We start from the raw sequence: 23,442 nt of genomic DNA on the forward strand, positions 1-23,442 counted from the left end.
GCAAGAGGAAGTGTGAGTTGTAATAAATAATCTTGGCCAGAAGAGGGCATAAAGAGCACATGGGATAGTCTCACATCTAAAATTAGACTCATAGACTCAAAATCATAAACGACAAACATTCAGAGTGGGCTCTCGTTTTGTGTGGGTGTGGCTTGAGTGACATATTGCTTTAGATTAAGGGAGTGTCTTTTGGGTAAGACAGGATCAACCCCACATCAGGACTATTGCTTGAGTTTGATAAGAAACATGGTTAAAGCTTTTATTGTAGATTACAGCTGATAAACTACAGTATTTACAGACTCAACCTTTTTCAGAGATTTGACACTTTATTAAGCCGCATCACTACAGTGAGCAGTCCCTTCTTTAAGAAGAACTGCTGCACACACAACATACTAAATCCTGCTGCTGGAGTGATAAAAGGAAATCCCCCAATTTAACATTTAATCTAAATAAATCCATCCATCCTCTAGAGTTGTCCTCGCTGTCATGGAGTGAGAGGTGGGGTACTCCATGGAGCTGAGTTAGCTTACTGTTTATAGATGGAGAATTAAGTATGGATATTTTCTTAAGAATGTCAAGTCAATGTCTTCAAAAAAGGGCACTGATATGTCATTGATATGTCTCTTTGAGAATATTATTTTATTATTTTTCTTTTGCAATGGCAAAGAATGCCACCAAATATTCCTTGATCCTGGATTTACCTCCTGATCACCTTCAAGTCAAGACCCACCTCTTGTAAAATATAATTCTCTTACTGTAATTCTTACATTGCTTTTTAAAAAGGTTATTTTCAGAGTAAACATACCAGATCCACAACCTCCTTGACCACCTTAATAGTATCAATCATTAACAATACAGCAAATCATACAAGTTAAAGTTTAGTGAAGTAAAAGTCAGAAATTCCTCTTTGCTTTCTCGACTGAAGTCACATTATATTCATTTTATTCCATATTTTCTGCTCTGTGTGCCACAGTTTGAGAACCACTGGTCTTTTGGATCATTAAACAAAACACATCAGTGCTGTGCAGTAAATATAAAGTAAATGCTTAGTTTAACACTGAGAACCAAAGAAGGAGAAAAAGGCAGGCTTTCTTGAGGCCAAATGTAGCTAAACAAGCAAGACATAATGTGTTGTTTAGTGGCTCTACTGGCTGTGATTGGCTGGTCAAGGTTGATGATTTTTCATTGTAAGAAAGGCAATTAACATATTTGTAAAATCTATTGCCTTCAGCGGGTTTCCAGTTCACCAGTGTAAAGCAGCTCAATGACATAATGAAATGTAAATTTTCCATGCTGCTGGTGTATGTACTGTCCAGAAGTACTCAGATTTGACCTGCTTAAGAAAAAGATAGCACATCTCATTTAGAAATATTCATTTTATTTTTGCATATTTGTTTAAGATGTGATGTATGGCTTGTTTTAAGACTACTAAGATGATGCGGCGGCACCAGGAAACTGCAGTATCACGACTAAAGAATCTCTCTGATTTCTGCATTCGAGGAAAAAACAAAAACAAAGAAACAACTCTGATCAGTACAAGAGGCTAGAAAAGAAGCTCAGACCTGACACCAGCATATACTGCATTATACCGTATGTCTCTCACTCGCTGACACTCACAGAGACCAAACATGGACATACACACACTTTTGGACATCCACATCCAAATACATTTACCTGATCTGTATTGACACCTAAGTAACTGAATAAAGACCGACTCCGAGGATGCTTTTGCTGCAAAAGTTGAGAAAGCCTACAAAGCAGCTACAGGAACTTCATGTGATGGCTAATATGCTTGAAGTGTTAAGAAAGTCGATCTCAGAGTGACAATCTAGCAGTAGCATTACACAAAAATATTACACCAGTGTTGTCTACCTTATTAATGTTCCACCTCTGTCATTAATATTGCATATTCTGTGGTAATTACTACATAACAAATTGCCAGCAGTGGAGAAAACGAACAAAAGGGAACACAATAAACATTTTGTTTGTTTCACATGTGAGACTAATAAAAATGACAAAATGAACTAAGTACAGAGACAGATCTCTAAGGCCATAGACAGAAAGTTAACCTTGAAGAGGAGGTAATTGGAGCTGTGTTTCTGAAGGAGGAACTGACTCCCAGCTTGGCTAGAGCCCAGCATTCAGCTCAGTACCTTTGGAAAAACTGCAGCCACAGCATCATGTCAAACATATTTTCTCGTTGTCTTTACCCCGAAGTCAGACTGCCTCCGAACTCAGCAGCAAGAGAAACATCCAGAAAATTACCAGTCGTCTAATTCCAGTCTCTGAGTGCTGCCACTGATGAAAAACATTCAGAGTGTATGCTGATGACAATAGTAATAGAACGTTTTCTTTAACTATTACAACAACAATAATAATAAAAAAACAGGAACTAGAGTGCTCTTGAGAAGCCCTTTTGATTATATCACACTCTCTTCCACTTCTAGTCTCATCCTGATGATGTCACGAGTCAACAGTCACGCTGTTTCGAATCATCAAGTCAGCAGCTGCAGCCATGCTCAGAGCTGCTCACTGCATGCGGTCTGGCTGGTGCAGAGGGTAGTGGAGGAAGGCCTGCGGTGCAGCAGACACAGCAGTGAGTGCAGCTAGGGGAGGATGGATGGCAGCCGGAGGGGTTGGTGATGCTGTGATAGTGGGCGCTGGCGTACTGGGGGAGAAGGTGTAGCTGAGGTAGCCAGCGGAGGGTGATGGCGATGGGGTGTAGGGGTACTGCTCCAGTCCTGTGGAGGCATAGGGCGTGTAGGCGGGGCTGTAGTCTAGGTAAGGGGAGGTGAGAGCCGCTGCTGTCGGGCTGAGGTGAGAATGGAGCAGCAGGCTGGGCTGGAGGAACGTCTGGGGGTAGACGTACTGCTGAGTGAGCCTGGAGGGACACAGAAACACATGTTTGGTTAGCAAATATTAAGTAATTCATTATCTGGTTTTTACAAAACGGTAATTAAATTACTAATTATTGCAACTCTATTACCATTTCAATTATTTATCATATAAATATTAATTTTTTAGTCAAGAAATCAATTACCATATTGTTCTATAGTAAAAACAGAAATATACACTTAATATGCTTAACACTAAAGCACACATAATAAAATAAACGTGGGACTTCTCGTTTTTAATGTGTTTATATATAAACATATAATATGTTACACACATTTTCTCATGATCTTTCAGTAAATTCTTTAAACTCAATCACTGAAATCATTAAAAAAATTACACTGACTGAAGCACAACTGTTACAAGGATAGGTCTGTAGGACTTTGTTGAAAATTGTCATATCATTTGTAAATGTAACTGATGAGTCTTTATTTATTGTTTCATTATCGTTTATTGTTAAGATCACTCATACCTGTTTAACAGCATCTTTTGGGGTTTAAGAGTTTTGGGGAACTCTTTGGGAGTCATGTGAAAAAGCAAGTTTTTATGGAATTTTGCAGCCTTACTGCTTTCATAGTAGATAAGAGGGAGAGTATGTGCCAGGTGCGTGTAATTAAGTGCATTTGATCAATAAATCAATCATCAATAAATGTGAGAAACTCTTAAAAAGCAGAATTTTGGGTAGTTTGCTAGTCTGCAGCATTCAGCTGTATGTCAACCAAATGCCACAATCTTCCCAGGAGTGGATGTCCCATCAAATTCACTCCAAAGTCTGACGATACAGTGCAGTCAGTCAGGCTCTACAGGCATCGGTTAGCATGTTAAATGTTAAATGTTAAAGTTAATGATAGCACAATCAGATAAAGACTGAATAAGTATTATTTGTTTGACTGACTCTGCCAAGAGAAAGCCTCTTCTCCCCATAAAGTACACGGCAGCAAAGTTGCTTCTGAACAAAGCAGAAGAGTTTTGGAAAGACAAGACCAAAGTGAAGATGTTTGGCCATAATGCACACCACCATATTTGAAGCAAACCAAACACAGCATATCAGCACCGCCCTGTGTTCATATCAACACCTCATTTCAACTGTCAAGCACACCACGGTGGTGGTGGGGGTGATGGTTTGGGTTGTTTGCACTCACAGCACCTGTACACCACGTTGTCATTGAGTCGAACACGATCTCTTCTGTATACCGAAGTATTCTAGACTCAAATGTAGGATCATCTGCCTGAAAGCTAAAGCTTGGTCCAAATTGGGTCATACAACAGGACAATGATCCCAAACACTGGCAAATCTACAACAGCATGGCTGAAAAAGAAAAGAATCAATGGCCCAGTGAAAGCTCATATCTCAGCCTGGTTTCCTCTGTACGCCACAGTAGGTGCTAGAAAAGAAACTTAAATGACATTTTAAGAACTATTGTCCTCAGTTTCTGCGTTGGAAATTATAATTATTTCGGCTTCTACTGTAAATCAGTTGATATTAGCATGTTAGCATGCTAAAATGCTAAACCTTGCTAATGCTAAAAATTAAATAATCCAGCATGTTTTTCATTGCTACTGTAAATACATTAGCATCACGTACTACAAACACATGCTAACTTATGTAATTTGTATGCAAGTCAGTGTGTGGTCTGACATGTAGCTTTGCTTGGCGTTAAGTCTTATTTATTATATCTTTTTAAATGTATATCCTACAAGTTGCACTTGATGTTAGTGCAGATGTCTCAAATTAGCCTATAACGTTATAGTTTCTGGGTCTTTTCTGCCAATTTTAAAACCTTTTTTCATGCAACAAACAAACAAACATACAAATAACCAAAAAAACCATTAAGATATAGAGAAAAACAATAAAAATAATGTAGGTCAGTACATGTTTTGTATGGGCAGAGTGGTTAGCAAAGACAAAAGATGAAGCTGAAATTCCTCTTGAGACTTAAAAGATTGTCGTAAAAATCACACACACAGGCCTGACAACATCCATTTCTGTCTGAATATCCAATGGCAACATCAGGGAAATATGTGTGCAGAGCTGCCACTCTGTATATCACTGAGAGGTCTGATTTTTAAAGCGATGGTAATACGAGATGCTCTACGTTCACAGTTTCTTTAGCAAATGCTCATTTTCTCTATACCCCAAATACTGAGTCCTACAAAAGGTTCTCCTCCTCCTTAAAAAGCAATTATCAGTTCTGCTCCCTTAAAATAGATCGCCTCCCTTGTGTTTAAGTTTAATTAGCACACTGCCTGAAAAAGGTTTAAAAAAAAAAAAAGACGCTTTGATCCTAATGAAACATTTAGGTAAGAAACACTAAATTGCAATAAACTATTCTTATCGGGATTGGCTTATGTTTCAAAAAATCTGTTTTGCTTCCAAAATATGATTTCTGGATTTGACACCTGTGCACACACACACACACACACACACACACACACACACACACACACACACACACACACACACACACACACACACACACACACAAGCTGCCACAATAGATGCATGGTATGAGATTGTCTGCACTTGGAGCCACAACAATAATGAGAGAAAAAAGCGCTCCACTGTCCTCTTGTATTCAATCATGTCCTTGCCTGAGGCTGCCCACTTAACCTGAACATCCTCAGTTACATCTGGCAAAAGCAACAGCGATCATATCAAAGGAACTAGGTTATGCTACGCTGCTTAAGTAAAAACAACAGAACATGACAGTGTTTAACACTACAGCCTGCAGTCAGAGTCATTAACCTGACAGTAACCTTGTCACTGCGTCTGAGCAGGTGATCGGAGCAGTGAGAGGCGGTCTGCCGCTGCTCCTGCTTACCCCTAAACAGAGAGAGCGAGCAGGGATCAGGTGTGATTACACAACAAACACTGAGTCTGCACACAGCCACTGTGCTGTATACACAACACACAGACACACGCCAGTATGTGCAGGATAGCTGCCAGTATAAATACAGCATCCATATATTCATTTTAAGCATTAATCAAATTGAACTCTTCTTTTGAACTTATTTTAACTTATCGTGCCCTCTGATTGGTCACGCTAAACAAAATCCACAAACCTGTTTCCCCCTCATCACCAGAGCTCTAATGCTAGATAGCTGCAGGCTTAGTCTGATTGGCTGGTGTAGGCAATAGAAAGAAAATTTGATATTTTTTTTTCAACTACTGCTGATTCATGATTTCTGAAAGTTGTTTTTGTTTTTTATTTAACTAGTTGTGCGACTGAACTGGACAAAAGGACCAAAAGAAGAACGATGGGTAAATAAAATACCACTAAAATACCACTAAAGGCAGTATAAGTGAAACTGATTCTGAGGTCTGTAATTCAGTTGCTTCTTGAGACTACGAGACTGTCCATGACCATTTTCATGGTTTTGGATTTGTTAGTTTTCCATCCTTCCCTCCCTTATTATTAGTCTCATCTGCGCTGTCTTTCACAGGTATTTCAAATTAACCAGCCACCCTCTTCAGTGTATATCCTTCCTGTGTTCCACCTGTGGCTTTTCAGATTTCCTGTGGGGTTTTGGGTTGTTTTTTTCTTTTCTTGTGTTCATTGGTACTTTCCCACAGATGACCTTTTGCCAGTTTTTGGACCTTGCCTTCGCTGTTTGTCCTCACTGGCAGCCTTTAAGTTTAAGGCCACTGCCTGTTTTTGAAGTTGGTCTTTTGGCTTTTATTCCTGCTTCCTGGTGTCATGCATACACAGGCAGTGTTAAAACATTAACCACAAAAATGTGGGATATTTTCTTATCAGGTGTATTTATAAATTGCAAATATGTGACTCCTCTACTCTGTTGCTTCTTTAAAACCCCTGAAAACCATTCCTTTTCTTCTATAATATTAAAAACTCATTACTAAATTAAAAAGAAAAAAATGAGTTTATAATTTATTAAATATCATTAAAGTTTGATTTGAGTCTTACAAAATTCTGATTTGGTAACTTTTTACAAACTTTACTCAATTTTTTAAAAAAAAAGGAAGGAAGGAAGGGCCAACAAAATTGCTGAAGTTCTGGCTGGCACGACGAAGATCATCATCTGCACGGTTTCAACAACATATAAAGTCAAAACAAAGCTGAAGCTAGCAGCATCCTGCCTCCTCGACCCCTCTCTATCCCATTTCGTATCCCCCCGGAGCAGAAGTGCAGTGTCATTCCCACGGCTGTGTGCCGCTGCCTGCCTGCACCGGCCTGACTGATCCAATGTGACAGTGGCATCGTACGAGTGGGAGCTGTGCCTCGCCTCTCTTCTCCCCGTGCCTGGCATCATCGCATCACTGTCAAACACACATTTATACATGCGCACAAACACGCACAAACTCAAAGGGGACGTAGACAGGCACGCAAACTCTAAATTACAGCGCGCACATTGAATCACACAGTCGAATACGCCACATCCCGAAGAAGTGAACACGCAGGAAACGTAATATATGCACACACTTAACAGGTTGTGTGTAGTTAGTTAAGCAGCTTAGAAGAGTGTGTGTGTCGTGGGGGGAGGGGGGGGGTTCAAGCATGGCAGGACTAATTGGCGCAGCTGCATGGGTGTGCACTCACTAACAGACCCATGAGAGCAGAATAACCTCCACCGACTCTGCTCTCCCTCCCCTCTCTGGGTTCGCTCCCTCACAGCCATCTTCCACGTCTGCACTCCCCCTCGCTGTCCTTTCTCAAAACCAGGCAGCGCCATGAAAGAGAGAGGATGCACTGACCAAAGAGAATAAAAACCCAAACATCCATAAAGGGGTTTATTTGTTTTTTGAGGGTTTTTTTTGTTGTTGCTGAGGTTCAAGGTCGGGACTCCTTAGACGAGGAACGAGCGATGCTGAGAGGTGAAGGATCAGCCATCATGTCCCTCATGCCTTAGGACAGCCTCGCTTATAATAGTACAGATGAGAGAAGTGAGGAGAGTGAGTCAGTCAAAGACACAAACACACACTCATGGAGAGACACACGCATGACCCTCCGTCCTCTGTCGATAAACACACACGCAGCTCGAGGGGGGGTGAGTGATAGAAAGGCCAACATCAGCGCCGGACACTCAGCTCACATGTCAGCAAGCAAGCAAGACATTTAAATCTGATTCATTCAAATAAGGCTGACACGGAGAAGAAAATGTCAAAAAAAGGAAACGTCTCCTGACTTCAACCCATCTCACGCCTGAGTTTTAATCCTGCACATGTCAGTCTAATGAACGCCATCTCACTTCCATCTGACGTTCACTTGTTGCACGAATAAAAAAAACATTCAAAATATCCTGTTCCGGACCTGCATTTATATACTTTAACGGCTTTAACTTTTTCCAGGTTTAAAGCTTTCATTTGAAGTTATTTGTCAGCTTCCTAATGACATCAAATATAATCATCAAGTAAATAAGGAGCTTTCAGCTTTTGATTTCAAGATTTCAAAGGATGTTACATCAGTTTTTTTTTGCCTTCAAGCCATGGCTTCTTTCAAAGTAAGCCCAAATTCATCCATAAAGAAAAGAAAATGTTCAGAACTGTCAAAATGATGTAAAAATTTTACTTCAAACACACATCCAATGAATTGTTCAGAATTTTAATGTGAATGTACCCATTTGTAAGGGTTATAAAGAAGATATCGAAGATATTTAACTCAAAATACATGTTTATAACTTTTCCTTTATAGATTACTCTGTGTTGATACATGTAGCTGGTTCTCAGTGTAATACTGAGAAAACCTGTTATGAATGAAACTGCTCGCTGTTAAGTTATGTGTAGTCCCTAATCTTGCTTCCTCAGGCCAGTGTCTGCAGATGTGTGCACATAAAGTGATTGACATTCATCATGTTGATAAATGAGAGAGTACAGACCATTTGTGGTTGCTCTCTAATGTTGACACAGAGCTAAAAATGAACTGTGGAGACACACTTAAGCAACTGTTGACAATCATATTCAGGTAGGCCGTGGAAGTAAAGCTTTTAACCTATGTGGCCGATGTGTGCCGAGAAAAAATCCCCAGCAGCAGCAGCCTGAACCGTTGATACAAGGCAGCATGGATCCATGACTCTACCTTCTGAATGTGACAGCAGAAACTGAGATTCATCAGACGAGGAAGCATTTTTTCCATTCTAGCTGACAGGAGCGGCACATGGTATGGTCTTCTGCAGCTTCATGTGCAGTTCACTCAAGAGATGGTCTTCTGCACACTTTGGTTACAGTGCTTGTTTATTTGAGTTACTGTCCAGAGATGTGGCCATTTTCCTCTGACATCTAGCATCAACAAGGGATTTTTTAGCTGGAGAACTGCCGCTCACTGGATATTTTCTCTTTTTCAGAAAAACCTAAAGATGTTTGTGTAGGAAAATACCCGCAGACCAGCAGTTTGTGAAATACTCAGACCATCCTGTCTGTCGCCAACAACCTTTGTCATTCTGATGCTCAGATTGAACTTGAGCATGTCGTCTCTTCATAGCCGCATGGCTAAATGCACTGAGCACATGATTGGCTGATTAGATATTTGCATTAATGAGCAGTTAAATGGGTATACCTAATGAAGTGAGCATATTTTGAATATTTTAAATAGTTGTTTATAGCAGCTGGAGCTTCACAACCATAATTGGGAACTTCACTGAGAACAACGTTTGCTATTTTTCTGCTTTTTCTGCTCTGATTAAGACTTAAACCAATAGTTATTTTCATCAATTTCCTAGAATAACCTTCTGGGTGAGTACAATCCCCATTAAAGTCTTCACAGTGGTTTGTTTTAAATTGTTTGCATGTTCAGTTTACCCCTATGTAAACCACAGAGAAGCAGCAAATCCTCACAACTAAGTGGAAGTAATTTACAATGAATCAATATCAGTGGATGGCTAATCAGTTAATTGTCTGACGGTGGCAGCTGTAGCTCTGAGCAGTCATAGGATTACTTTACATGATGCAAACACAAGACATGCCTTTCTCTTGTCACATTTCTGGCAGGTTGGCAGGTTTTTGCTGTGAGGCGCCTGTAGGAACACAGAAGTGTTGATTTAGCCTGAAATGCGAAGTCACTGCTCATTAAAAACTGGCCTCGATCTATATTTTATGCACTTTATTTGTCAGCATCAAGGCATCAGTGGGAGACAGAGGATGGGAAGATGACTTTAGTACTTAAATGCACATCAGAAGAAAAAAAAAAACATAACCCGATGTGGAAGAAGTGGAAAAAGATGCAATCAGAGATCAAAATGTGTCATCTTTTAACAGACAACTGTGCTCTGTGTGCTCTGAAAAGCTTGCAACACCATCTCTTTACATTTTTTGTTAAATGAGGCTTTTCATCCAACAGAGGTGTCGCTCCTAATTGGGTCCCTGGGTAAGAAAAATATCCACCTGAGGGTTCGCCGTCTACCTAAACCCCCCTTCAGAGAAAGAGTGATGACTGCAGACTGAGAGGAAAGAGAAAGAAGGATTATTTAAAGGGGGAAGAAGACAAGAGGAAGAATGGGAAAAGAAAATCAGACAGGGAGAGATACGGAGTTACGGATGTGAACATATTAAACAAGTCGACACGTTGGCGCCCGCTGAGGCCGTTCACTGATTTCCTGATGTTTCATTGAGGAGCGTTTTATAATAAACGCACATCACACGACCCTGAAGCTTCACTGAACCCAGCCACAACTTCATCCACCCACAGGTGTGCTTTAAGTCTATCACCCCCTCCTCCCATCCTCTACTGCTCTGTTCCACTGCTTCAACAGGAAGTCCCCCCTCCCTTCCCCCACGCCTCCACCTTAAATAGACTCACCGCACATCCATCTCCCTCACCCTCCTTTATTTTCACTTAAAAGAAATTAACGAGCAGAAAAAAAAAGAATCTCACTTCTGCCAAGCAACCGCATCGATGTTGCTGCAGCTTCTGGGTGCTGAAGGCAGACAGCAGGCGGCTATGGGCGACAGACGCCTGCCCTCCTCCCTCATATGAGAACATGCTCCCCCACAGCCCTCCACCCTAACTCAGCTGTACCTCAAAGCCACATTTGGCATCAGTCTGTCCTCTGTCCTCTAAAAACTTAAAGCAAATATGCCAAAGCAGCAGACAGCGAGTTGCGCTTTGTTTGAGTTTATTTTTGATATTTGCTGTTTACTGTGTGAGTTTGTGTGAGCAGACAAAGGAAGAAAGCCCACTGGGAGCCCCACAGTGATGATGGTGAAGTGGGAACAGGGGGCAGCAAAAGGCATGGGGATATATTTAGACGAATCTTATGTCTAGTAGTTTGACGTTTGGGAAAAACATGTTTGTTTGCTTTTCTCACACTGAGTTAGATGAGAAGAATTTCATATCTGTCCCTTAAATATGAAATGACGGCCAGCCGCTGATTAACTTTAAAATTCACCCACTAGCTCCTCTAAAGCTCGTAATTATCATGCTAGAACTTGTTTAAGTTACTGCTCTGAGCCAAGAAATAGTCTGATTTGAAACACACCTGGTAGGTTTTTATCACTGGAAGGGAGCTGTCATTCTGGCACATAGATCCTTGTTTTTGCTTTTACAGAATTTTTAATTAGTGACATTTAAAAGTGCTTATAGGTGGACTTTGTTGACAAACCCCCACTTACCACTTAAAATGATAAGAATAACCTTTCTGCTAAAGGAATATGCATAATTTCTTATCACTGAAGCCTCCTTGACTCACTGGTTATTTGTTTTAATAAATCACAATAATTCACCATTTTTTTCAAATTCTAATGAAAGTGCATTCAAAAATAAATTATAAACTACATTTTATCACAATTACAATCAAAGTTGGAGCAGATTTGTCTGTTGCACAAGCATGAGCGCAAAACATTTGAAAATCTTCTATTGTCCAATTTTGGTGAATTGTGGTCTCAGTTTCCAGTTCTTAGCTGATGAGCTAGCTGACTTGGTGATATGCATTTAAAGATTCTCTCCTGCCTTCCCATCAGCTTGAAGCTGTCTAGCCATTCTCCTCTGACCTCTTTCATCAACACGACATTTTCACCCAGAGAACTGGTGCTCACTGGATATATTTTCTCTTTTTTTGGACCATTCTCTGTAAACCCTGGAGATGTTTGTGTGGTAAAATCCCAGCAGATCAGCAGTTTCTGAAATACTCAGAGCAGCCTGTCTGACACCAACCAATATGCCACGTTCAAAGTCACTTAAATAACCTTTGTTTTTTTCTCATTTTGATCCGATGTTTGAACTTCAAGCAGCTTGTCTTGTCCATGTCTACTTGCCTCAATGCACCGATTCGCTGCCATATGATTGGCTGATTATCAACTAGTTGAATGGGTGGAACTAACAAAGTGTATATTTGCATACACAAATGCAAAAATGCAGAATAAAAAAGAAACTGTGACAACGGCAACATCTTACACACACAAAAAAGATCCCAATCAGTTCAATAAATTTAAATATGAAGATCATTAGTTAGGGAAAACAAGTCCTAGATTTATAATCAGAGAGAAAAGACACCCTCAGTTAAAGTGAAAAACGGTGAATGCCCAACTATCTTGTGATTAAAGACTGGAAAAGCTACTGTTCTTTCTCAACAGCATGACCCTGTTTAAACTTTGGACTATTTCTTTTAGTTGAGCCTAAAATAAAAGTCCTTCATGCAGCCAAGAAATGTTTGAAACTGACTGCAGTCATACTGATCATGTCACAGACACATCGAGCCTCGGAGCACAGAGATCTGAGCTGGGACAGATGTGCCCTTTGCACGTAAGAAACTGAAAAATCTAGACATTACTCAGGCTGCAAGGTTTATTTATCCCCAGTTTAAACATGTAATTTCTGTCAAAACTGCTCTCCAGATTAAACAACTTCTCTCACATTTGTTTAAAGAGTCAATATTAGCTCAAGTCTCCTTCTGTCTGCTTGTTTCACTGTGGTGGATTCAGAACAGTAGCAGTGGTATCCTACATTCATCAGAACGCCCTCCTCAAACAGCAGATTTGATTTCTTATCTGCACCAAAGAGATAAAAATCGACGTTAGCAGTAATAGCAGTAATTCAAAAATAGACAGTTTCCTGTTGAGAAAAAGGCAGTAACCTGCAGCTGTGGTGCACTGAGACCTCCTGAGGTTAACGCTGTGGCAGACACTGGTATTGCTTCTTCTTTTGCAACAGATTTTTCCCTAAACACACCCTCGAACAATGAAACTCAACTTTGTTTACAGTGTCGGAGAGGAAAAAACAGAGGGGAATGCTCAAAACGAATGTATTTGTTTCACTTTTTTTCAGCACTGACATGCACACAGTTGTTGCACACATGAGATTAAAAAAACCTGCGTGGTTGAAATCAAAGCAGAACAGGCTGAGATATCTTAAACCAAACCAACAATATTAGTCAGAAATTAGTCATCTTTGTCAGCTATGACACAAAAACAGCCCAGCATTTGCTAGTTTCAGTTCTCAATTGTGACAATTTGCTTTTTAATAGCAACTCTTCAAAATAAAAGCCCACAGCTGGAGTATCATCCGGTCGTCGGTTTGAGTATACCCTCATTCAAATCTAATGCTTTAAATAGAAAAAAACTATAAAATATAAGCGGCTCATAGCAGGTCTTAAAATTAGTAAATACAATCTAAGATTAACTGTAAAATATTAAATATTAAACTGCTATTATATGACATAATGTGAAAAACTAAGTACACCCTTACTGGTTTCATAGCAATTACAAGACGGACGTAAGAGCGGCTTAACAATTTGACAGTCTGGAGTGTTCAGATGTGCGTTAACACAATGCCAAGGAGTAAAGGCATCATCAGTGATCTTAAAGAAGCAGTTGTTGCTGCCCTCTAAAAGTCCATCATTCTACAGTGGAAAAGATTATTCACAAGTGGCAAACATTCAAGGCTGCTGCCAGTTTTCCAGGGTCTGGACATTCCAGCAAATTCGCCATCTCTATTAAAGCAAAGGTTTAGGCAATTTGCTGGTCTGGAGCATTCAGATGTGTGTTAACATAATGTGCCAATAATCTTCCCAGGAGTGAACGTAACAACAAATCCAACTGTGAAATGCTCAGAGAAACTGCAAAAAAACTAAGATTTACATCTCAGACTCTACATGCCTCAGTCATGCCTGGCGAAAGTCCATTTTCTCTATATAGAATCTGGCAACACAGCTTAGGTTTTCAAAGTTGAATCGGAAAACAACACAATAGGAACAATGTCCTTTGAACAGACGAGACCAAAGATGCCATGATGCACACTGTCACATTTAGAGACCGGGGGGGATCTTGGCTTGTTATGCAGCCACAGGACTTGTGAACATTTCAGCCACCTTTCAGTTGACCATGAACTCTTGTATGGTATTCTAGAGTCAAACGTGAGGGGATCTGTTCAACACCTAAACATTGGTCTGTGTGATGGCGACAGGAAAATGATCCCAAACACACCAAAAACTCTAGAATAGCCCAGTCAAAGTCTGCAAATCTCCATAAAGTGATGCAACAGACAGTTATGCTGATAAAGGTGGCTCTATCTATTTAATCATGGAGTGCTTTGTTTGTTTTTCACACACTGCTTCTGCATTTTTGGTTTAGTTTGTGTTGAATAAATAATGACACAATCTAGTATGACATGTTGTTGTTCTTCACAGGCTGCACTTACCTAATTTTAAGAGATGCCAAGGGCCAGATGATGTTTTATGTCCTGATATGTAAGATGACTTTACCTTGACTGTGTTTTAGTATTTTACACCACAGTGTGAAATAAAAAGTATAATTCGATAATTAGGTTTAAAATTACCTGTTGGTGGATTTTGTTAACAGACCAAACAAATGTGCTTTTTAATCCAATGTTTCAGTTCATACTGACAGAAAACAGAAAGTGTTCTTGCTTCACCTCATATGTCTCATTTATTTTCTTCACAGATGTCCCAATAGTTTCTCAGCAAATTAAACCGCCACCTGCAAAACACACACGCATTACACACTGCCTGAATTTGGAGGTGTTTTAACCCTAACAAACAAAGTGCCACCTGTGGTTTGTGTTTGCCTTTGGGCTGTGCCAGGTGATGTTTTCAGCTGTTTTTCTTCAGTCTGAGGTGTCAAACTGTGACTCTTCCTGCAAGCAGAGATTAACAAAAGACTCCCTCTGCGTCAAATCTCCTCTCGCACTCTGGGAGACTTTCTATCAACCCCTCATCACTCATTCATAGACTCATCTGGGTCAGCCTCAATTCCCTCATCACTCATTCAGAAATTGAGGACTGCAATATTAATAGCACTCAGAACAGTTGAGGTTTTTAATGGACTTTTCTGTAGCCGCAGGATCGGAACTTGTCAGCCTTCAGAAAATCAGAGCGAAGAGATCATTTCCAAAACGCTACATCCTGTAAATTCCTTAAAATACCTCTAAAATATAGAAGATCCCATCGCTAAAACTTCAGATTTGTGACAGCCAAAGACCAAAATAGCAGCTATTTGATTTTGAAATGAAGCTCAAAAAGTCAATAGCAGCGCCAGACACACAAAACAAAATCAACAACTGTGACAGTTGGTAACATCTTCTCCTAAGATCACCTCCTCACCGGCGATACACCAAACATCTGAGTCAAGACTAAGTAGGTGTTGACAGAAGAAGAAGAAGAGTCATCCATCCAGTCATCAACAACAACACATCAGCTGGGTTCAACCTGCACCGTCTCTCTACTGTCTGCAGCAGTCTATGATATGAGTCACCCCCCTTGTTTTACTCAGGAACTGAGTCATTAAGATTTCCTTTCTTGTTCACACTGAAACTCTGGGACACTGAATGAGAACGTCTGTCACCCGTGAATTACACAAACCCAGAAAGGTTTGATTCTTTCCAAGAAACCAGCACCAGCTCACCAGCACGATACATCTGTTGCCATTCATCTCTTTAGTAATTTGGCATTAAATCCTTTGTACTCTGATACATGAGATATTGACATACACCGTGACGTTGGAAACCAGTTGCAAAACAGGCCTTTTTCCTGACTTAGTGAAAGTGTACAATATTTCATAAGAAACAACACCTCTGATCAGGTGCAGGGCTGAAGCATCAGTGTGCAAACATCCACACAGATTATAAACTACTTAAAGGGAAATTAAAGTGAAACCGAGTGTTAAAAATACTTAAAAGTGTTTAGTGCAGCTGCTGGCTGTACTTATCATACTGTATTTTCCCCATCTTTTTAACGCTTCTCCTATTCCTGTCCTGGGGTAGCATGTTTGTGTTGGTTAAAAACTCTTTCAGTAGGCAAATACCTAAATGGACACAATTGCAGTGGCATCATTTAATCATTATTTGCAAGATGTGTGAATTTTGAGAGAGTAATCTTGTCAAACATGGAAAGTTCTGTAATAATGTTTGCAGCGTTTGATTATGGTAGTTGCGCTAACTGTTGCATGTTATCTAGGGTTGTGCCACAGCGTACCATCCACAATAATTCCAGCACAATGTTTCAGCATAAAAAGTGTCATCTCATGATACCAATGGTATAGCAATGCCATAGATTAAACATCCCTAACACGCACAAAAGCAAAGCCCAGACATGTCTGAGAGGGAGAGCAGGAGTGCTTAAAAAGGGAGCTACCTAAATTTTTGGAAGTGGAAGGTGGAAGTGGAAACAGCAAACTTGTTTCAACATTTGAGGCAAACATAAACCATTAAATAAAACCAGATTATGAAGGGCTAGGGTTATGAGGACATGTTAGCGGTTTGTGTTGTGCAAGCCAAAAGTAAACAACTCAACCGAGCATCGCTGGAGCGCTTGCTAGCTTCACTCCATATGACAGGAAGACCAAATAGTGTTGAGCAGTTGTGTTACACTTAAAACTTCAGGGAAAACACTGCCTAGGCTACATTTGTGCTTACATTTGACTCACGCTGTGTCACTGGATATTTTATTGTGTCACTACTATTGCGCTATAATGCTGCTGTCTTGTCACCTTGTGGCAATAAATTCACACTTCAAATAAAGGCAGTCTGTCATCAGCGTCAGAATCACGGTGGAAAAAAGGGATGCAAACTGCCCTTCATGTTGTTTGCAGTAATAAATGCTGCTGCCTACAAGCTTGCTGTATTAAATAGACACCAAATAACATAACAACACATAAAATATCTCTGCCTCCATTAACTAGAAGGCACTGGTGTTGCTATATGTAGTGATGACAGACACTTGCCTTTCTCCTACATCGAGGGTCAGCATAACAACCAAGATTAAACTTTTATTGATTGTTATGGGTATCCATATACACAGCTAACTGCAGTGAGCACAGTAAACATGTTAGCACCTGCATGTTTATAGACTCTTGTTTTTCCGGTTTCCTGCCACAGTCTCTATCTTGCAGCCAGTTGGGATCATGTTCAGGGTTTTTAAAGGGTGTTAAAAACACCACTTTCTATTACACAACTACACAGTGACTCATGAGTGGCACTACGGTGATGCAATGAGAGGAAGGAATGTGAGGAAGCGTGTGTGTGTGTGTGTGTGTGTGTGTGTGTGTGTGTGTGTGGAAGTGGGAGAAAAAGAAGGGATGGGGGAAGTTTGACTAAAAAGCTTGTTGCCTCAGTGAAGCCCAACTCATGCATGAGTGAAATTCGGAATTGAGCTTCTCATGGGTTTAATGGACCAGAAAGAGAGAGAGAGACAACAGAAGACATCAAAAGCCAGTGCACCGATATAGAAACGGGCACAGGGTCGAATACATTCTGGAGGCGCTGCAGAGTGCCAGCGACTACCGAGACCCAAGTGCAGAAAAGGAGCGAGTGCTCACAAATGTCAAGGGCGGAGGAGTGAAATGTATTGTGTTGAGGAGGAGGAGGCAGGTAAGAGAGAGTGAGAGAGAGAGTGTTGGAAACAGTGGTATTGATTCTTCCCCGTCTTACCCATACTGCCTCTGAGCCCACGTAGGATGGACTTGCTGAACTCCAACAGAAAGACCTGCAGACAGAGACAAAGACAAAGAGAGAGGCAGCGGTAAGGCGGGATATTTTAGCTACTGGCTATACAAACAACAGAAGAGACGGGCAGACAAGGACAGAGCTGCTCTCTCCCTCTCTGTCTGTTTTTTTCTCTCTCAGAGGTTAGCATGTATACGGGAGTATCACAGACCGACTGTTATTCCCCCAGCATACACACTCATACAAATAATGATGCACTCTATTGCTCACAAACATCTGTGACCTCCCTGCCTCCAGACTTCATCGGGAATCAGCTGAGACTGAGTAAGAAAGGAGAAATGTATCCTCCTCCTCCTCCTCTCTGCACCTCCTCTGACTTCATCTTTACATTCCTGCAGCTATTTATTCCTTCCCATTCCTCGTTTTTACTGTACTGACATGACTTCATCAGCCCTCCTCCTTCGCCAGGACAAAGAGGAGACAGGCACACTGTTATTTGTTGCTCTTAACAGTCCCGTCCCCTTCTTGCTCTTTTTCGCCTTCTCCCCGCTCTCCTATTCTCTCGCTACTCTCGCACACAATAACAAAATACCAAGCGCTGCCATCTCCCATCAGCTGCATGCTTGGGGAGTTGCGTCGCAGCCCTCGCCCAGAAATAAGGACACACAGTCAGTTGTTGTTGGCACCGCTGTTTGTCAATCACACCTACACTCTATGGCATTTCAGCCAGCACGCTTTAAACGGAGTAGTGAGGGAGAGCTGCTGTCAAGGTCTGGTGTGCACCCAGATGTTGAAGGGGAAGCACAAAACATGTGCGGTGGTGGTTATCTCTGAAAAAGCCCAGCAGCGCAAAAGCTTGTGCGTAAACTCAAGCACACAAGGAGCGAATGTATGGTGGGAATAAGCAGCTGGCTGGGGCGACGAGCATGCCAGTGGTCGTCCATGATTTATCCAACTAATGTCACATTTAAGCATATATTTATATTTTTTGTGATTTCTCTTGTCCTCCACAAAGCTCTGGGTCAACATCCCTTTCAGTAAAATGTAAATATGTAGAGATTTGAAGCCTGCTTGAGAGCATTTGCTGCCTTTGTTCATTCAACAACGTAGAAGGCCTTTAGCTGGTTAGAAGCACACTTACTGTAAATCAGTCTGATCCTATTCAGAATGTGCTGTTTACATGGGACACAAGAAGACTTCATATTTCAACAGTATCCAGATTTTTGATTGTCTACCTGCAGCTTTTTTACATTTCACACGACAAACAGTGTGCTGGATTCAGTTTCTCAGTAAAGGAAACTAAAAGTAACAGTACACTTTAAGGCTTACAATATTCTGCTTCCTTTATACTTCCCTATTATGTTTTTTTTATTTTAATGTAGTTGCTAACTACAAGCTGTGACAGAATGAGGTAAAACCTGAATAACATGTTTATAACATGCAGTTTCCCAATCTGCCAACACGTACCCTGGACATGTGATCATAACCAGGGTCTTCATGCAAATAAGTGTTATTCCAAGCCTTCCGTGCAGACTATCACAGGCTGCGATATTCACCTTCATGATCTATCATATTCACATTATTCTTTCAGTAACGTCCGTGTTCGTCAACATCCACAGAACGGTGGCTTGTGAATGAATTTATTCAGCTGGCACCTGGTACCCAAGCATTGAGTGCCAGCTGCTTGTCTTCAGCTGGCACTCAAGGCTTCGACTGATAAACAGTGTCTGCTCTTGAAGTGATGCCCAATTTATGCTTCAGCGGGAAATCTAAGTCGTAACCTACGACGTAACCAAAACCTCCAACGTAGCCTGACGCGCACCTCCCGAGTAACATAACTACATGTCGTGTTGAATCAGCCCGCAGCTACTGTGATTGGCCTGTTCAGCATTGTAGACGCCTCCTGTAGATTTCTGGCTACTTTTTTCTCCAATTTTTGAAAGTTTTTATTCACTGAGAGAATAACAATCATCATCTCAGTATGAGAATTAATAACCACAGCGTTGGTATAAGGACTTACGAATGTTGGCAAATTCCTAGAGAAAGATTCCTGAAAGTAACAGAATGGATATGGGGGAACGTTTGTCTCTGGGAAAAAAACAAAAAAGAGCAGAGACTGCATATGAAACACCGTCAGCCACTTACATGGGCTTCAGAAAGGTTCCCCTGTGCTACTGTCACTGACTAATTCTGCCCCCACCCCCATATAATCTAGAAAACTAAGTATTTGTTGTGGCTTACTATACTGTAAATCTCAAACATGTTATCTCTTCCACGTTGAAGTCTTTAGAAGCCACTGCCTGTCAATTTGCTACATTATATCCCTTTTTTCCACTTATCCAATTCAAGGTCAAAGGCTGTAGGAGAGGGTACATCCGAGACAGGTCGCCAGTCTGTCACAGAGCCACCACAGGGTGACAGACAACCATTCACGCCTACGGTGAATCACCAATTAACCCAACATGCATATCTTTGTACTGTGGGAGGATGCTGGAGAACAGAGAGATCATGCAGGCCTCAGCAGGCTGGTTGCTATGAGGTGATGGTCTTCACCTACACGCGACCATACTGTCCTCAAATTACTAAATTATATTTTTTAAATAAGCCTAGTGATAGTGCACTGTGGAAACCTCATATACCTTATTTGGTGCCATAAATCCTTAAAAACATTCAAGAAGTTTTTAAGCCAGTAGTGAATCTCAGATGCGCAAATACAAGTGGTCCAAACTGCACTTCCACAAAGCAATATTTTCTACTTTTTTAAGCAGCAGCACTCAAAGTCATCCAGAGGTGCCAAATTTAAATCAACTAAGATTTTTGTTTCTCGTGGTTGCAGGACCCCTGCTCTAAATAAGCATTTTTTAAAACTTTTTGTGCCATTCCCAACTTGAAACGTCAAGAAAGTCACGTCTAACCTCCACAATTTTTATCAATCTTTACCAATAAAAAAGTATCGAATTAGAATTTCACACTGGCATCAGCAAATTAGTTTTTTGTTTTTTAAAAAAATGTTAAAAAAACACACTTATTCAAATGAGTTTCACTTCACGTTTTTTATTGGTTGTCCTTCCCCTGCCGGTGGTTGCATGCACCAGTTGTGGGAACCACTGCTCTAAATACTCACCAAACCACCAAAACCACTCACTTAAAGCTCACCTTTTCAAACCTTCAAATAGCATTTGATTAAAAAGAAGCTCGGTGCTACCTCTTGTTTGATGAGTTTTTGAAGAAAGAAAATAGACGCAGATTAACGATGCTTACTTGACTGTGAGCTGCGAGGTTTCGCCCCCAGGTACGCCAGGTTCACATTGGCCTTCCTGCCGTCGATGATGGGGTTTGCGTCTTTGCACGCACGCTCTGCCGCCCCCCTGTCCACCATGGTCACCTGTAGACAGCGTCACAGCATTGCACATTAAGACCACTCATGTAATCTCTTAAACCGACAAAACTGCAACGCATGAAAGCTTCTCTACAGTCTGGATGCCAGCATGAGCACTCGGATGAAGCAACACAGAGGGGTGACCCTGAGGATGCTTCTGTCCTCGTCTCCTTAATCTTTTTTTTCTTCCTTTTTTTGCAGGACAGGACACTGACTCCACTACATGAAAGGAGAAATGAGTGTGTTTTAAAGCTGCCAGTGGAGCTTCAGCTGTGTTGGTGTGGGTTGAAGTGTAGGAGGCAGACTTTTTTTCCTTCACCCTGGCCTGCCAAGGATGAAATGCTAGAATCTACCTTGAGGGACTGAGTTGAGGAGTGGGCAGAAAGAAACTGGGAAGGGGTGATACAGGTTAACACACACACACAGAGTGCAGTTACACCACAATGCAGAACCACAGCTGCAGGCTCCACTGCCAGTAAGTGGAACAGTGAAAGTAAAACAGCTATGCTTGCTTTCATTTTACAGCATCAGACTCTGGACTTTTATGCAAACATAAAGCAGTGAATGGTTTTTAGATCGCTGTGGTTCAAGAATTAAGACCTCTAAAGAGACGTCAAGTATGAAATGAGCACGCTGCTACCCAACTCTCAAAAAAGGGAGGGGGGGAGCTCAACACATGGCTGCTTCAGCTGATCAGCTCATTGGCTGCGCAGTAGGTAGAGATAATCTGAAGTTCAATACACATTAACTCAAAGTCACTCAGACAAACAACCAAAACCCAACCTGGCAGAGGGGGGAAGGGCTGTGAGGGAGGAAGTCAACATGAAACTGCTGCAGCCTTATCTTGCAGAGCCAACTGACATGTCACACCTCCGAGTCCAGGGACCCCCGTCTCCCCACCCTACACACACACACACACACACACTCTCACACACAAACACAAACACACAGACGACACAGACATCTGCCCACAGCTGCAGCAGCTTATTACCAACTCAAGTGTATCTGTGTGGGTGTGTGTGTCCTTGTTTTGTGTCTGTTCGAGCTTCCATTTGTACTTGGGGAGAGTGGAGATAATTGATGACACACTTATAAGTTATAACCTGCTTCTCATGCTTCTGGCATGTGACTGTCACCACCAGACACGCTGCACATGGCTCCTGCTTGAACAAAGTGGCAGTGTCTGCAGCGTGCAAGCCCGAGACACACACATTAAAAAAAGGTTCCGATGAAAAACATAAGAATAATGTAATTAACTATTAAGATAAAGTCACTTTAAACTGATTAGCAGCTACAACAGACGTGGGCTACTGTGCTTTAAGCGCCCTCCGTTTAATTAGATTGGAAGTTGCTGATAAAACCTTAATTAAACGCTCTTTTTTGCTTTGTTTATTCACTCTACATGCGTTGAGTTGCTCTCTGATTCTAGCAGAGAAAAGGCAGATGAACTTAGATTGACTCACAAAGCCGTATCCTCTGGATTTTCCCGTCTGTTTGTCCGTGATCACCACTGCCTCGTCGATGTCCCCGAAAGTCTCGAAATATTTCCGAAGTGAAGCGTCGTTGGTGTGATAAGGAAGCCCGCCGACGAAAATCTTGGTGTAAGTTGTGTCTTTTTCCATGGTGGGGTGCATTATCTCTAACGGAACCCCGACCAGCTGACCTAAAAACAGCGGTGAACTCATGCGGCTTGAAGATAAAGAAAAAAAAAACGCAACACAAAGGAAAAAACAAAAAACACAACACGACAGTAGCGGAAACTTTACGCTCTGTGGTCACCGACAGCCTATAATAACGCCAACAGCGCGTCCATGGCTTGACTCGCAGCCCCCGGTTGCCTCACATATACCGCTTTTAGATGTGTACTTGTCTTGGACCCTCTTGTCTCCCGTCCCTGGAAAAAAAAGGCAAAGTCTCCAGGCTTGGACAGGCGGTTACATGCGCCCACTCTGTTTCTGGTCCAATAGACGAGCGGTGCGTCTTTTCCTATCCGCGCATCCCTCCTCCTGCTCCACCCTACCCCCTGCCGCCACACACACACACACACACACACACACACACACACACACACACACACACACACACACACACAGGAAACCCCCAACTTGGTCAGTGAAATGATGAAACGGAACAGCCGGATAATTTGGGGACCAAATGTCTCCAGGAAAAACCGGATCGTGTGCGCGCCTGAGAATGCGTTTGACTTGAAGCTTCGGAGAAAGTTGGTGCGAGGAAAACAGTGATGAGAATGACAATTAACCAAAAATACACATAAAACCGGCAGTTTGTAAAAAACTTTGGACTTTTTCGTATGGCAAGATTCCC

General features: G+C 41.5%; 1 protein-coding gene across 1 annotated transcript; it reads right to left on the reverse strand.

The window, feature by feature from the left end:
* Nucleotides 1–1,494: 1,494 nt before the first annotated feature.
* On the reverse strand, nucleotides 1,495–23,090 carry rbm38 (RNA binding motif protein 38). The gene is made up of 4 exons (XM_085393112.1): nucleotides 22,581–23,090; nucleotides 21,000–21,123; nucleotides 17,724–17,778; nucleotides 1,495–2,881 (listed from the first exon to the last, which is right to left on the reverse strand). The coding sequence occupies exons 1-4, from the start codon at nucleotides 22,800–22,802 to the stop codon at nucleotides 2,530–2,532; spliced, it is 753 nt and encodes a 250-aa protein (XP_085249238.1). The 5' UTR covers nucleotides 22,803–23,090; the 3' UTR covers nucleotides 1,495–2,529.
* Nucleotides 23,091–23,442: the final 352 nt, after the last annotated feature.

This window comes from Rhamphochromis longiceps, linkage group LG20 (genome assembly GCF_057381845.1).
Source record: "Rhamphochromis longiceps isolate RC_006_pf linkage group LG20, R_longiceps_female_GT1.1, whole genome shotgun sequence".
NCBI classification, from domain to species: domain Eukaryota; kingdom Metazoa; phylum Chordata; class Actinopteri; order Cichliformes; family Cichlidae; genus Rhamphochromis; species Rhamphochromis longiceps.

Bases quoted from the DNA above. Each gene is read 5' to 3' on its own strand.
- rbm38 (XM_085393112.1), bottom strand. From the start codon at position 22,802: ATGAGTTCACCGCTGTTTTTAGGTCAGCTGGTCGGGGTTCCGTTAGAG. The intron at 17,779-20,999 runs GTAAGCATCGTT...CTCTGTCTGCAG, and splicing joins ACCTCGCAGCTCACAGTCAA to GTCTTTCTGTTGGAGTTCAG. The intron at 2,882-17,723 runs GTAAGACGGGGA...GTGTCCCTCCAG, and splicing joins TGGGCTCAGAGGCAGTATGG to GCTCACTCAGCAGTACGTCT.